General features: G+C 40.2%; 1 protein-coding gene across 2 annotated transcripts in view; it reads right to left on the bottom strand.

Annotated features, from left to right (window-relative positions):
* Nucleotides 1-1,666: 1,666 nt before the first annotated feature.
* The window catches only part of LOC119816978 (cytochrome P450 2J3-like), a 31,354-nt gene continuing 17,104 nt past the window's right edge, over nucleotides 1,667-15,916 (bottom strand). Inside the window, exons 5-8 of one of the 2 annotated variants that reach the window (XM_038334090.1) lie at nucleotides 14,232-14,408; nucleotides 12,301-12,442; nucleotides 8,964-9,151; nucleotides 1,667-1,774 (exon numbers count right to left, since the gene is read on the bottom strand). In XM_038334090.1, the coding sequence (XP_038190018.1) occupies nucleotides 1,667-1,774; nucleotides 8,964-9,151; nucleotides 12,301-12,442; nucleotides 14,232-14,408 (615 nt within the window). The remainder of the gene's footprint in view (nucleotides 1,775-8,963; nucleotides 9,152-12,300; nucleotides 12,443-14,231; nucleotides 14,409-15,916) is intronic. The other variant, XM_038334091.1, reaches the window with a different exon arrangement.

The raw sequence follows: 15,916 nt of genomic DNA, 5'->3' as shown, positions 1-15,916 counted from the left end.
GTTTCAATGCCGTCATGAAGTCACATGATCCATGTTGCTGTCCTCAAGCCCATTATCCTAATTTTTTTCTACTTTCTCCTTTAATGTTTAGCACAATAGCAGGACCAGGAGGCTTGGGATTGGACAAGGGATAAAGACAGAACATTCTGTTTTTTCCTGTTCTGACTATGTTGCTTCCTCTCCCACAAAGTCCTGTCTTATTTTAAATGTTCACAGTAGCACATCTACTTCTATGTCTTTTTGCAAGACATATTAAGAGAAGAGTCACTTGCTTAGATGCATTTAATAAATTTCCTGCCATTTAATAAAATTTAATAAAATCCTTTCCTGCCATAGGGTTTGTACGTGAGGTGTCAGGTAGAAGTAAGGATGGGAGAGAATATTAGAGAATCAAGAAAAGATGCACTGGGGCATCCGGAATCAGGGAGGAATCGTGGTTGTAAGATGCAACATCAAAATCTTGGTGGGAGACTGAATTCATATAATTTTCTATGAACAATTAAAAATAGGATACATGATTCACTAGTAGACATTTCTATGAGGAGCCATAATCAGCTTCTCTAAACATTGCTGGCTCATTGTGGAAACACGATACTTAGCTTTGTCAATAAATTATGTGGTGTGTTGAGTTCACACTGTGTTCTGCCCTGCTCTCAGTTACTCCTTGCAGCACAGAACAGAGGTTTTTCAACATGCACCTTTCCCTGATACCCTTTGTTTTACAAGCTAGTTTCAGCTCCATTTTGAATAGAGAATTAACTGTGTAGCTGGGTGAACATATGAACGAGACCATCTCTCTGCCACCACTCATGGAGCAATGACTGATGAGAGACTGATGCCAGAGTGCAGAAAGAAAGACACCCTATCAATTTATTGGTATAAGCTGGTACTGTGGGGGCACATGGATATCTAGGAATCATATTGGGAAATATGGGTTCACCTTGTGCACAGAAGCACAAAGCTTGCCCAAGTAAAATTTGCTCTCATCTTGGGCTTGAACACCTTTAATGTTCAGAAGAGCCCTGTGCTCTCTTTAGTTTGGGCAACACCACTTAGAGTCAGAGAAATGACATCATAGTACAGTCTTACATAGTTGCTTATCACTTAGAGTCAGGGAAATGACATCACAGCACAGTCTTACAGACATAGTTGCTTATCAGTTTTATTCACAGTGAGAGTTCACAGGCTATGAGATGGAGGAAAGATCTCTGCACCAGTTTCACAAGAAACAATTTAACATCTAGAAGCAATTGCACATTTATGAAGGAGGCAGGAAGTGAACTGAAGGTACAATTTTATGATATGACTTTAATGATTTCCATGCTGTCTCTAACCCACCTTTCATATTTACAACACTTTCTTTACAGGAGGAGCCTTCATTATCTTTGTAACTCCTAGATGAAAAGATTTATAAGTGATGTATATATGACCAATTCAGAGGGCACAGCAGTCCAGGACATGAATCCAATAACCGTAGCCTAATCTTCCCATCCTTCCCCGGTCACCTTCCTTCTCTCCCTTCACATAGGAGCGGCCCCAGTGGCTCAGAGCATCACACAGTTATTCCTTTCTCCTTTCTCTTTCTGCCTCTGAAATTAGAATCGAGGGACAGCGCGGAGCTGGTGGCTGACTGGGGAAACGGTGACACCCATTCTGAAGTTCAGGCTCAGCTTCTCATTGACTGGGGGCTTGAAGGTAAATTTTTGCACAAGAGCAGTGAATAAAATAAAGAGCTCAGATCTTGCCAGTTGTTCTCCAAGGCAGGATCGCTTTCCTGCAGAAATAAAACAGAAGATGAGGTACTTTGTCAGCTGCCATTGGTGCCTGCAGGGACTGGTATTGCCATGTTCACCCTGGATATTCTGAACTGTCACTAGGCTTTGTGTCTGGCTGTTTGTTTCTGTTTCTTATGTGTCAGAATGTGGAACTCCAGGGTCACAGGTTTTCATGTGGGACAATAGCAATGAGAGGTATCACAGACCATAATACAAATAGTGCAGATGACAGCTAATATTTAAGAGGTCGACCTACCACAAGAATAACTCTCTGATGGAGACCCCCACTTGGAAAAGACCATGGGGTCACTGGCTGTAGATGACTGGTTGTTTCTGGCTGTAGTTTTTCTCATGTGCCAGCTATGGGTATTTTCCCCACTGCTTGTGTGCTTGTAGATATTCCATCTACCAGGCATACATGTAGCTGTGGATGGTCAGGAAAATGATTTTGGCTTAATCTGTTTCATGCTGATAAATAGAACTATTACTAGGATACTTTTCATTACTCAGACTGACATAGCAAAGTAATAGTGCCTTCTCACAATGACAGCTAATTTTAGACTTCAGAACACATTTAAAGCAAACTGGTTGCCCCCAGATGGATATCTAGTTGCCTCTAGATGAACATAAAAGGACAGTTTCCCAAGTCTTTATTGCTGATTCCATAAAGAAATTTTAGTAGACATAACTTTCTCAGCAAAGGATTTCTCTATGTATTTGCAACCTTAAGGTTTAGCCAATTAACTCTTTGTTCTTAAAGTCCTGAATTTCAATGTCCCTTTCTGTTTGGCAATCCTGATCACTCAGAGCTATGTGCTTACTTTACTAACCGGGTCCAGTCAGTGCTACCTCCCTAGCCAGAGAGAAACTGTGTGATCAGGATGGCTCTGTTTTTTATTATTTACTCTCTGTTATGTAACCCTGAAAATGTGACTCATGTTAGTCCTGAGCATTTGCTGTAAGGGGAGTAGGAGAGAAATGTGAGCAATGTATGTGTGAGAGAGAAGTATGGGAGAAATAGGAGGGATGTGAGAGAGGAGTGTGTGTGTGTGTATATATATATATATATGTGTGTGTGTGTGTGTGTGTGTGTATGTGTATGTATGTGTGAATATGTGTGTATGTGTGTATGTGTGTGTGCATGTGTGTATGTGTGCATATGAGCAGAGAGAGAGTGTATGAGAGAGAGAAGTGCGAACAGAAATAGCTAAATGTGCAGAGAGAGAAGTGTGGGAGAAATAGAAGAAATGTGAGCGAAGTGTGTGTGTGTATGTATGTGTATATATGTGTGTATATGTGTGTGTATGTGTATATATGTGTGTATATGTGTGTGTATGCGTATATATGTGTGTATGTGTATGGGTGTATATGTGTATATGTGTGTATGTGTGTATATGTGTATATGTGTGTATATGTGTGTGTATATGGATGGATATGGAAGATGTAGCTGTATAAAGGAGAGGTGTATGTGAAGGAAGAAGTATATGGCTGCGTGGAGAATGCAACTATGTGGAAAGACATGTAACTGTAATTACGAAGTGTGAAGGTTGTAGCTAAATGGAGAATATAACTGTGTGAAACTAGGTGTAACTGCATAGAGATGTGTGTGTGTAGAAGGTAGATGGGGAGCGAGATGAAGCTGTGTGCAGAGATGTAACTCTTTGCAGGATGTATGACTGTGCAGATACACACACACACACGCACACACACATATACACACATATGTAAAAAGAAAGATGCAACTGTACAGAGAAAATGTCAAGAAAGAGAGATTATTCACGATGAAGTAAGAGAAAAAGTTACTATCAAGAAGTGTGTGCTTGTTCCTTCCTTCTTAGGTTACCATCAGAAAGCGTGTGTTTCCCTGTTACCCCCAGACAGAAAAAGTTTAGCACTCATATAGAGAAATTTTCAAGTTGCAGTAATAAAGAAAGTTACCTTCAGAATGTATAAGCCTTTTCCAAAAGACTCTCAGACACATAACCCTCACTACTTTAAAGGCATCCTTTCTACAACCCTAGTGAAGTTCTGAGAGCAGGGTTCCTGGACTGTGACAGAGATGCCTGAACTAGATGAGAGAATGCATGACTAGTCTCAAGGTTTTTCAAATTCGTTTAATAAACATATATGATATACCACACAATGGCTGAGCCGCAAAATCATGAACTGCTTTGTAACCCTTTTGGGGAAGAGCTTAATGATTAAGGTTACTTTCAAAGTACTGGAGATCAGATTTCAACATCCATATCAGGAGGTGCACAGATACCTGCAACTCGAGATCCAAAAGACTTATGATAGCAATATTCTCTGCAGGGTAAAATCTCACTACCTAAACACACATACCTCCTTACTTCTCAAGATAAAGGTAGCCCTGACTCACTTAAAAATCAAAACTGCATTAGACTGTGGCTCTAAATCTAAGCATGTTTTTAGAAGGAAAATTCAGAGTTTCTGTCTCACATCAGGAGAGCCAACTGGTATGGGACAGAGGGAAAATAAAAATCGAGGGACTAAGGTTATCAAAACTCTGCTTTCAAAATTCCTACTTCTCTTCATACCCTATTTTTGTCTCTGATACCTTTCTTTGAATATACAGCTATTAAAATTCAAGCCTTTCCCTTTTCTTAAAAAAATATTTATTTATTTATTTATTTATTTATTATGTATACAATATTCTGTCTGTGTGTATGCATGCAGGCCAGAAGAGGGCACCAGATCCCATTACAGATGGTTTTGAGCCACCATGTGGTTGCTGGGACTTGAACTCAGGACCTTTGGAAGAGAAGGCAATGCTCTTAACCTCTGAGCCATCTCTCCAGCCCCAAACCTTTCTCTTTTGATATGAATAATGTTTAACTTCTCCAGAGTGAACAGTAAGTTTTCCTATAGCAATTGCTGAAGGCTCCAGGAAGATGGGGCCCCACTACAAAGACCCACCGTGTTTTACATGATGCCATTCAGCTGATAGCACCACTTAAAAATTGGCTTTGGACTACAAACAGCTCAAGACAATTTTGAGGTGTCTAGATGAGTAGATTCAGGCTAACAGACTACTCTATCCAGGACTTAAGACATTTTCCCATTACACAGAGACAATGCAGCCCATCCCTCGTGAAGGTTCTAGCTTGTTAATTGGGTTTACTCATCGATGATAGATAGGCAACTAGAAACAGACAAAGGCTTGACATCTCTGCCTTAATTTTGTACTTGTCTCTTGTCTCAAACATTGAGTCAGATTCCTGCTCAACTCTACAGACAGGCATGTCCATCATTTAGTAAGGTACACATCTAAACCTGGCCATCATCCCTTTCAAGGATGAAGATGCCGAGACGTGAGGATCTAAGGTATCAAATTGAGAATGGCCAGTGATCCTCGTACAAAGCCCTGCAGTAGTACCCAGAAGTCTTCAGTCATTCTCTTAAAGCATCCAAGACTAGCAGAGCCTTGCATGGTCCCTAAGCAGGGCCTGTCATCTCATAGAGGACAACTGCTTAGCTTTCCTTTTAGAATCTCTTCTCTGAGAGGTCCACATCCTGCAAAGAAAATGTCTCCAGGAGGAGTGGAGATTTGCTCAGCACCAAGTACAAATTGCTCACCCCTAGAGTTGGTCATTTTCTGGACACTAATGTCCTGTGTGACCAGAACTGAGATAATGGTCAGCAAGATTCAGTGTGACAAAGACTGTGGTGGCCTGAGTACAAAAATCTGAAGATGTGTCAGGCAGCTGTCTGTTGCTCCACTCCCCTGCATCATCATAGGAAATATAAAATTAGTCATTTGTCTTGATTCTTTATATTTTGCTTAATTTCCAGAGAAAACATTAGTGGGACTCATGATCCAAATCATTTCCTATCTCAGGATTCTGGTTACATTTTCCTTCATCTTAGAGACCTTATGATACGGATGGTGAACAGATCCCATTAGGCTTGCCAGCTGTGCCCATGACACCCTTAATGTCACATGCTAGGCTTAACTGTGTCTCTTTTGTCCTCTTCATATGGACCTGATTACCCAACTTTTTTTTTATGACTTTCAATATTTTTTTCTTAATGATCATGGAAGATGTTTTTCTAAGCATTTTTTATTTACCTAATGGGCAGACTGGGTTTTCTGGAAGAGTATCTAGTATTTTAACCCAATCACCTCTCTAGGCCCTCTATTGACATTCCAGTGCTACTTGCCCCTCTATATTTAATCACTCATGTTTGTCAGTAAGTGTTACAACCCATTGCTAACCAGCACTTGTTTTAAAACCACAAACATTTCAGACTTGACCATTCAAGCTGGTGTTTCCTGATTTCTGAATAACAGTGTATTCCAAACATATAGGTTTTCCTTCTCCAAGACTAAATTTTGTCATTTTCCATAAGTCCCAGTTCTTTTCACCAAATAATAATATGTAGAATGCAATACAAAACAGCTGGTCATGAGGCTTACAGTGTCACTTGTGGATTGACAGTTCTCAGCTTGGACTGATCACTGCTCTGTCCTCTATTCTTTCTCTAGAGATCTTGATCACCACCAATCAGAGCACAGGATGAGATGTAAAGCAGGGAAGCAAAGGTTCTCTAAGCCACTGACCTCGTGTGGAAACCTGTGAGCAGTAGTAACAGGTGGTTCTTATTAAATGATGCAGTTTGTGATGCTAACTGATAGAAAGGAGATGGACTTGGGAAATCTTCAAATGGATAGGCCCATAACTTTGGTGGAAAGTTACACTCTGGATGTATTACAAAAAGAACTAAACTACAAATAAAAAAAAAATAAGACCCTGCTCTATTAGTTCTTGGGACCTGTGATCTTGAATAAGAAAGAACTCCCTATGTATCTCTCTTCTTTGGAATCTGCTTATGGGGTGGAAGTAAACATTTTCTTCCTGAGTATTAATGACTGTATTTGTGGTGATTATCTGACACAATGGCCTGCCAAATGAAGTGTGTAGTTTAGACTAAATGGCAACATTTTAAATAACTGTAGATGTGAAGTGTGTAGTTTAGACTAAATGGCAACATTTTAAATAACTGTAGATGTGGTCTCTGTTGGTTGTTACTTTTATTTTACAACTGGTATAGATAGAAGAATTCTTTAAACTCGGTGAGGCAAGAGGCCTCTATGGGAAGAGAATTTTGCACTATAGCGAGGAGAAGGCTTGTTTATGGGCAGCAATGGGCCTCGAAGTACTGTAGAACAATGCTCTTGTGCCCTGTAAAGATTTGTCACTTGCATTGGTTTAATAAAATGCTGATTGGCCAGTAGCCAGGCAGGAAGTATAAGTGGGGTGAAGAGAATAGTAGAATTCTGGGAAGAGGAAAGGCTCAGTCTGCAGTCATCACCCAGATGCAGAGGAAGCAAGATGAGAATGCCTCACTGATGAAAGGTACCAAGCCACGTGACTAACACAAACAAGAATTATGGGTTAATTTAGTATGTAAGAGTTTGCTAATAAGAAGCCTGAGCTAATGGCCTAGGCCAACAGTTTATAATTAATGGAGGCTCTGTGTATTTCTTTGGGACTGAACGACTGGGGAACCAGGCAGGGATAGAAACCTCTGTTAACATGGAGGAACATCTTCCTGTGGAAGCCATGATGATGATCTACTCTCATTCTTCTCACCATAGTCCTAGGAATTATCACATAGGGCATTTAATAAAAATGTAAAAAGGACCATATTTCTAGCCTCTCCATATTTTATGGATCTGATTCATTAACGTAGAATAGTTGAATAAGTGAAATATGTATCTAAGGTTTTGTCTTTATAATTTTATATTATATTATATATTATAATTTTTATAAATAGGAAGAAGGGACAAAGTCTCTGTGTCTTATCAGCTTTCCTATTAAAGTGAGTTGTGAACAGTGAGCAAAGGGACAGACGGTCCCAGATGGAAAGACAAAGAGGTCAGAACAAACGCAGGGCAGCCCAGCCCCAAGAAACACCAGCTCTGGATCAACACTAGCTGTGCAGGCAAATGCAGTCTCCTCCTAATCTGAGCCTCTGCATCATGAGAAGCAACACTGCCTTAGATAATCAGGCAAACCTAATGATCATATCAAGCATTTCAGTGTGCTTTCTGTGCAGCATTTAGTCACCTTCTGTAAACAGTGTTAGGAAACAGAGCTTCTGTGTGAGAAAACCTGGTGGACACTGAGCTCTGGGAGAAGCACATTTGTCTAGGTCTCTGTACTTTTCTCTGCAGTGTTCACTGACTGCGGCTTGGAAGGCTGCAGTGGGACACATGCTCCAAGGGGCAGCTCTGCTTCATCTCTTGTCCCACACGTTCCTGCTCTCAGGTTGTTTGTTTTTATAGGTTAATGCTTAGAACACAGTTATGAAATTAAAGAACTGCAAAATTACTTGACAAACCATATGATATATATCTCAATACCTAGAATATACCAGAACATTTGATTATGGATTCCGCACCCACTACCACTAGAGTCTTTAGAAAGAGTCATCACGGGCATATGCTTTCCCGCATGTCAGGTGGTGCAGCAGATGCATGTACTAACTACAATTAACAAAGGCATTCCAATTTAAAAAGAAGACCTATTCAGGGAGGGTTCATGGGATAGAAGCCTATTTACTTAAGCACATGTCAGTTAAAACTATCTAACAATGAAAAACATTAAAATTCAACTCTCTTCTATGTAAGGAGGCATCTGTTAAAAAGAACTGCTATGTTCAAAATGTCTACACAATGGCAGGAATTCAGCTTTGTTGTGCTCAGCAAGAGGCACAGATTAGGTCTTTGTTGTCAGTGAGGTAGAAAACAGAACAAAGGAAGTTGAAATCTCCATCAGAAGCAAGGATTGACACTGTACCTGTGTGTGTATTTGGGTACTGACTGAAACCAGCTGCAAATTGGAGATATATGGGAAGACCCATCTGTAAGGATTCCAGGAAGAAGAGAAGGGATAAGGTGGAGCTTTGATCCCCCTCCTGCTCATCACAACTCACCCATTGAGAAAGGCAGAAAAGATTCTCTCTTCCTAAACTCTCCATTCTCCAAAAAGTGCTCCGGATTGAAAACGTCTGGGGTGGCCCATTCGTTGGGGTCCATGTGCAGTGCAGTCAAATTGGTCTGGAGTATGGAGCCCTAGGGAAGGCAACAAAGATTCAAATAACATATGGACTAGACACACAGAGGGTTGGTTGTTGACAAACTTCCAAGCCTCAGTTACTTACCTTCGGCAGATAGAATCCAGCCAGCGTAGTGTCAACTGTCACTTCCCTGGGAAGATTCAGAGGGATAATATTTCCCATCCTCTGCACCTCATGGACAACAGCATTGGTGTAAGGCATGGAGTCTCGGTCATTCAGGCTGGGCTGCTTCTTCGGGCCAATCACTTTGTCAATTTCAGCCTGGACTTTTTCTTCAAGGAAATAGGAGGCTCCATTAAGTTTAAAGGTTAATGTTTTCTTCTAAAGATAGAGAAAGCTGTCTTTCAAAACATATATGCTTTTATTTCATCTAGTGTCCTGATTGTGATGAATTAAAAATTCCCTATTCCTTAGGAAGCCTGATTTAGGAAACTGTAAACTCTATAACTTTCTTCTAGCCTACAGCATAACTATTTATATTTATATAATATATATATTTCCATATATACTGAAGTAATAATCCGGATGGCCATGGCTAAGCTTGTATCAGTATCTATTCAGACTTTTATAAATAAATACTTTTTACTGAATGATTATCACCAGTATACTTTTTTTTCTCCTTGCAAAGACTGTGAATTCTAAGATAAGGACATCAACAGAGTTCTTGTCTGGTAAGGACCAATTTCCTTTATCAGAGTTGGGAAATCTTTGTTGTATCATCATGCCACAAGGTGGAAAGAACAGGTCTAGCTCCTCTTTCTAAAGCACGAATTCCCTTCATCACAGGAAATTACATCCTCACACCATCACATTGGTAATTAAGTTTCAATGAGTTTATAAAGGAAGACACAAACACTGAGACCACAGTGTATCTGCAGACTAATTTCTCAAGGATATGTGCTATCATGGGCAGTGAATTGCAATGTGTTTCTGGGCAGCACTGATGATCAAACTAGAACTTTTTTATGAGCGTTGGGTTCTTCATCTGATTATTAAAAAAATCAGTTTTATCACAAGGGGATTTTAAAATTTACGTAAATTAGTATAATCATGATAACACATGGTAGACGCTTCCTCTCAGTATCTTCACTGTCTTAGAGCAGTAGAGACTCAGCTGTTTCCCTCCTTTTCTAGCTAAAGAAGTCGTTTCCCAGATCCCTACAGAGCAAATGTGACAGAACTAAAACATAAGCAGACATGGTGTTTCATCTTTGGGACAAAGCTTGTGGAGACAATGTCCCCTTCCTTCTCCAGTTCCCTCCCTGGGGTGCAAAGGTGGTTCTCATGGGAGCCACTGCAGAGTCTGCTAGCCTCATCTGAGCTCTACCACTGCCACAATGTAAAAGAATTTGGGACTCAGGTCTTTTACAAGGTCCGTCATGGCTCTTTCTCTTAAGAAAGAAATATAAATGTCTAATGTTGGCAGTACTGTACATATAAAAAAATTAAATGGAAATAAAGTTTATATAAATCAGATTTCAAAAACTCTGATGATTTTGAGTTATGGCAAATTCATGTCCATGATCACCTTTAATTTTCAACCTTCTTGCCTCCGTCTATAAGCATTTTGATTAATGACGTGGGCTGCTAATCATAGCTCTTTTTGCAGTTTTTAATTTCTATTGATATAAGATTAAATATATGTTGAGGGATATTTGATCATATGGTGAATTCCAAGTTTGCATTTGCATTAATTAAATAAAATTAACCTCAGGTTGGGAGTTGAGTTAGCAACTAGTCCACAGAAAAGTAATAATAGATTATCAGAGTGGATCTCAAAGAGATAGACAGATGCACCGAAAGTAGTTTAGAGGGGTTTTGAGTGGTTTGACATTTTTTTTGTTTGTTTGTTTTGGTGGAGGAGAGGGATGTGCTTTTGGGAGACACCAGCTATGAGAGAAGTTTAGCTAGCTGCTACTCAACCTCTCTGTGCTTGCAGGTTTTCACCTCAGTCTTTGACTCTGGAATTTTACTTCTAAATAGAATGATAGAGATTTAGTTAATGCTACCTTTAGCACAGTGGCAGAGCCAGGGCCTGTGGGAACAGAATTCCTGCAGGCTGTGCCCTGAGTGCCTGGGCTACTGACACAGAAGCAGGAAGGTAACTGAATTGCAGCTGCTGGCTGTAAAGGCAGTAGATTGAGCAGAGCTACTGTGCCGAAGTTGAAACAACGGATTCATCTACATTGTTGTTTAAGTAATGGCAGGACCAGTTGATCTTGTAGAGCAAGCTACCTCTTCACAATCCATGGTTTATCTCTCTTATATTCTACCTTCCATGTCTACAAATTGAACTATTCTAGAGAATTTGTATAGTTTAATATACAGGACTTTTTCTTCCATATTCATGCATGCATCAAAATGTTTTTCCTCAAGGACTGAACTTTACTCATGGCCCATGAGTATCCTGGATGCTTCAACTGTTGACTACTGTTAATATTATAAAATGAACATAAATTAAACTTCTATCAAAATATACTGGATGGGGAGATGGCTTAGCACTTATGGCCAAACCGGATGATGTGTGATTGAGTTTGGGAAACCACGTGGTAGAAAGATCAACTTCCATAAATTATTCTTTAATCTTCATATGTACACAGGAAAAGACAGCATGCAAGTGTGCAAATATACAGACTATATATATATGTGTGTGTGTACATATATAAATGCATATATATGTACATATATATATATACACATAAAGTTTTAGAAATATAGTAATATATTCTGGAATCTTTGTTTCAGAAGGCTAGCCTGAAACATAAATCAATAAACTTTAAGAATCTTAAAAATGTAACTTTCATGAAGAAAGGCATTTTAGATAGTAAGCCAGATATGCATAACATAGATACAGATGGCATATTTAATATGCATTAATATAATTTGTGTGTGTGTGTGTGTGTGTGTGTGTAAGTTAGAGTATATGATTACCATACAAGCATGTGAACAAGTTGGAATTACAGGACAGATTTAAGAAAGCCAGGTATGGTAGTCTGTACTGTTTGTTGTCCTAACACTTGTGAGGCAGATACAGGAATATCCCTGGTCTGGCAGAGGGGCACACATGACAAGACATTAGATACCAAAATAAATAATTAGTACAGTACTCAAACTGGAAAGGATTGTTACAAAGGAAGGAGGGTGTGAAAGGGTGTGAATGAATGTTGTGTGGTAAATTCACACTCTGTGGAGCATACCACAATGTGAATTGACTTCTCTCTTTATTCTGAGCTTCAAGATAGTTGAAGGTACAGACTAGAATATCTGTACTCCTGGGATCATCGTAGTCCTCACAGAACATGTGACAGACATGCTCTTTCCCGAGTGCACAACACCTCACATATGCTCCTCTTCCTCCCATGCCCCCATCCTATCTTCTGAACCCATTCTGCCTTGGTTAGATGCTGTCACCACATCTCACCTTGGATTTCTGGGTAGACCGCCATGTAGAGCAGAGCCCAGCGCATGGTCGTGGATGTTGTCTCAGTTCCAGCAAGGAAGAGGTCCAGAGTGCTGCAAATGAGGTTTTCTTCATTGAAACTTGTAGTAGTTTTGTCGGGGTGCTAGAAAAGACAGTGTGTATTTGTTCAATCATAAGATTTTTGATTGTCTCATAACACTGGTCCTCACCCTGAGGAATCAGTTGCATTAAGTCATTCAGAGTGATGCTCTCTTTGATATTTCACAGGTGACTTTGCTGATACCAGAAACATGAATATGAATTTTCTGTGTTTATTGACTCTCCAATCTGCATCATGTTGCAAAATCAAACCGCACTGATTCCATCAATAGTTCTTTATGACAAACATCACCTTTCTCACTTCCTCTAGAAGCACCAGTTTGTTAATACTGCTCTTAATGTTCTTGTTCTCAAACCTGTACTTCATATGGTAAAGGATTTGCCTCCTCCTCTGGGTGTAAATATCGCTTCTATCAATATTATATTAAGATGAAATAAGAGGAAAGATAATAAACACACACACACACACACACACACACACACCATTGTGCCCCAGCCAGAGGAGGAGCCCATAATCCAGAGAGTTGAAGCTTCCATGACAAATTCAGTGATCTGTATTTACCAGCGCTTGCTAGGATCAATAGGATCAAAACTTACATTTTACAGTACGGTTTGAATCCAACATGTTCCACCACAGGTTCATGTTTTACATACTGGTTCCTTGCACTGATAATATTTGGGGAAGTTCTTAGAAATAGGAAAATAGCATCCATCTGACAGTAGGGATGGTAGCGCCTAGAGTTACACCCAACCCATGGTTCCTTCCTTGCTTGCTGTTTCCTAATGCACTGTGATGTGAAAGCCTCCACCATACCCTTCTGCCCCATGAGCTGAGCTGCTTTGCCATTCACTTTGATGAACTGAAATGCTCTGAAACTTGGCCAGGTGACATTTTTGCTTTATTCAGTAATTGCTCCCACTTATGGTTGCGACAATGATGCAAAACTAGCTAATATGTTCTCTCAGTGTCTTCTTGCCTTGTTCTATTATTGAATAGTGCTCATGTGGAGTCCAGGGAAAGGTATGTGTCTCAGCTATACATGAAAGTTAAACTCTATGATTTATGTAGCTGAAGTTAGTTTATTTCAGTGGAGTCCCACTTGGGGAGGGTAACAAGGCCTGGACCAACTCACAATAAAATAAAGCTCTAACATTTAACTGCTACATTTATTTTTCATCTAACTCCTTCAGATATGGGAGAAGGAACAAGGGAGTAAATAATATGAAAGGAGCTGGGCATTTCTAGGACCTCAAGCCAAATGGTAGCAAATCCTTTACTCCAAATCTTTATTCTAAAGACCCAAACAACACAACGTTACGTTACCATGCAATTATAAAATGTTATTCCTATGTTTTACTTCTAAGGGTGTGTTAAATAATGATCTACAAAGATGTTCATCTTGTCATCTTTGCAACCATGGCATGTTACCTGATGCACAAAAATAGATCTTGAGGATATGATCATTTCAGGAGGAAAGGTTATCCTGAGTTATTCTTATGAGAGGGGCCTCCAGGGTTAGAACAGGAGAAATGAGATGTAAAGGATCAGAAAGGAAAGAGATGATATAATCTCGGCACTGAAGATGGAGCAGGGAACCACAGCAACAAACACCAGTGTCCCCTAGGAGATGGGAGACACAAAGCAATGACGTTTCTATTGTTTCCCAAAGTTGGTTGCCTGGCTGGCAGAATTACAGGAACGATCTAGAACTATGAGAGAATAAATCTCTGCCATACTAAAATCCTACCTTTGTGCTAGCCTGCTGCTCAATCAATTGGAAGCTATTCTACACCACCCTTTCTGTAAGAAGACCCAGGGACTGTCTTCCCACCTTGGTCATTTCCTTGAGAAAAGCGTCAATGAAGTCTCTCGGCTCATCAGGGTTCCAGTTTCGGCGGTGTTTGTCAACTATATTAGACACATATGATTTCAGTTCTCTCCAGGTAGACAGTGTTGTTTGGTGTGATCCGGGAAGATATCTCATTAACCATGGGAAGATGTTATAGAGCTAATTAGGGAGAAGAACATGATCATTGAAACAACATAAAATCACTTTACGTTTCAAGACAGTCTTTACCTCTTAATCTCTTACACTGGAATATCTGGACTGCTGTTTTTCTTCATACCCACTGGTGGGCATTTCAGTACTCCCATGCAAAGTATACCAGGTTCAGACCACTTCTCACTGGTCCAACTCTTTCCTATCCAGGACACACATTGGCATAGCATTCAGTAGCTGTCCCAATTTTGATTCCAATGTCATCAAAGACAATGAAGGGTCAAAGGATGAAGGTGTTGGAATGTGAGATCAGACTGGGAATCATATAAGGTCAGGGAGATAGCCCCACCTGCAAATTGAACTTAACAACTGAAATTAACCCCGAAATTTGATATTTCTGAGTCTGAAATCATGGACTGGATTATGCAGCTAACCTTCTGTGATTCATTGCTGTAGAATGGAGAAATTCTGACATTACAGGGGTGTATGTGACATGAAGAGGGGTATTCCTGCTGCAGCATAGTGATTGGTACTCAGGGATCCCTGAAGGAGTAAAAGAAGGTGTTGTAATTTAGAAAAAGTGGCATGCAAGAGAAAGGCGCCATGTGAAAGAGCCCAGGTGGAGAAGTTTTATTTATTTATTTTTTTAATTGGGGCAAAGTAAATGGGAAAAGGGGAGATGGGAGAGCAGAGACCAACCTCTGAGGACAGGAGTGGCAGAAAAAAATAGAGAGAGGCCGGGTGGTGGTGGTGCATGCCTTTAATCCCAGCACTCGGGAGGCAGAGGCAGGCGGATCTCTGAGTTCGAGGCCAGCCTGGTCTACAAGAGACAGTTCCAGGACAGGCTCTAGAAACTACAGGGAAACCCTGTCTCGAAAAACCAAAATAAATAAATAAATAAATAAATAAATAGAGAGAGAGAGAGAGAGACAGAGAGACAGAGAGACAGAGAGAGACAGAGAGAGACAGAGAGAGAGATGGGAGGTGGACAGGGCCCTTTCAAAAGGGAACATAGTGCATGTGCACAGGAGGTGTTCTTAGTGGCTACAGCTGAGGACGTACACCCCAATGTCAGGCCAGTACAGATGCCTGAGTACTAACAGCAGGTCCTCTTGCTTCCCATACACTTGGCATACATCCCCACCTGAGAGTCTTAGCAGGGGTTTTAATCTAGGAAGTCTTGATGGTGTGAGAATATGTGCCCTAATCACAAAATGTTAAGGTAATTCTGGCTTATAGAGGATATTGTTACCTACAGAATGAAAGGAGCATCCGTGAAGACAATTCTGAAGATAGGAGATGCTTGCTTCAGTACAGACTCAGCAACAACATGCGCCAAAGACAAAACAAGAGTCCACAGGGCTCAGCTCATCTCCTCCATGCATGTAACCAGCAGCCTCCAAATTTTATGACCCAGAATGCAGTTGGGTCAGTTGTCTCTTCTTTATGGTTTCTCTTTTGATTTTTTTCCTTTACATTTGCAAATTTTTTAAGTGGACACTGTTTTTCCTTAACTG

This window comes from Arvicola amphibius, chromosome 6, assembly GCF_903992535.2.
Source record: "Arvicola amphibius chromosome 6, mArvAmp1.2, whole genome shotgun sequence".
Lineage (NCBI taxonomy): Eukaryota > Metazoa > Chordata > Mammalia > Rodentia > Cricetidae > Arvicola > Arvicola amphibius.
The sequence above is the reverse complement of the archived record's forward strand: the minus strand, read 5'-3'. Positions and strand labels throughout refer to the sequence as shown.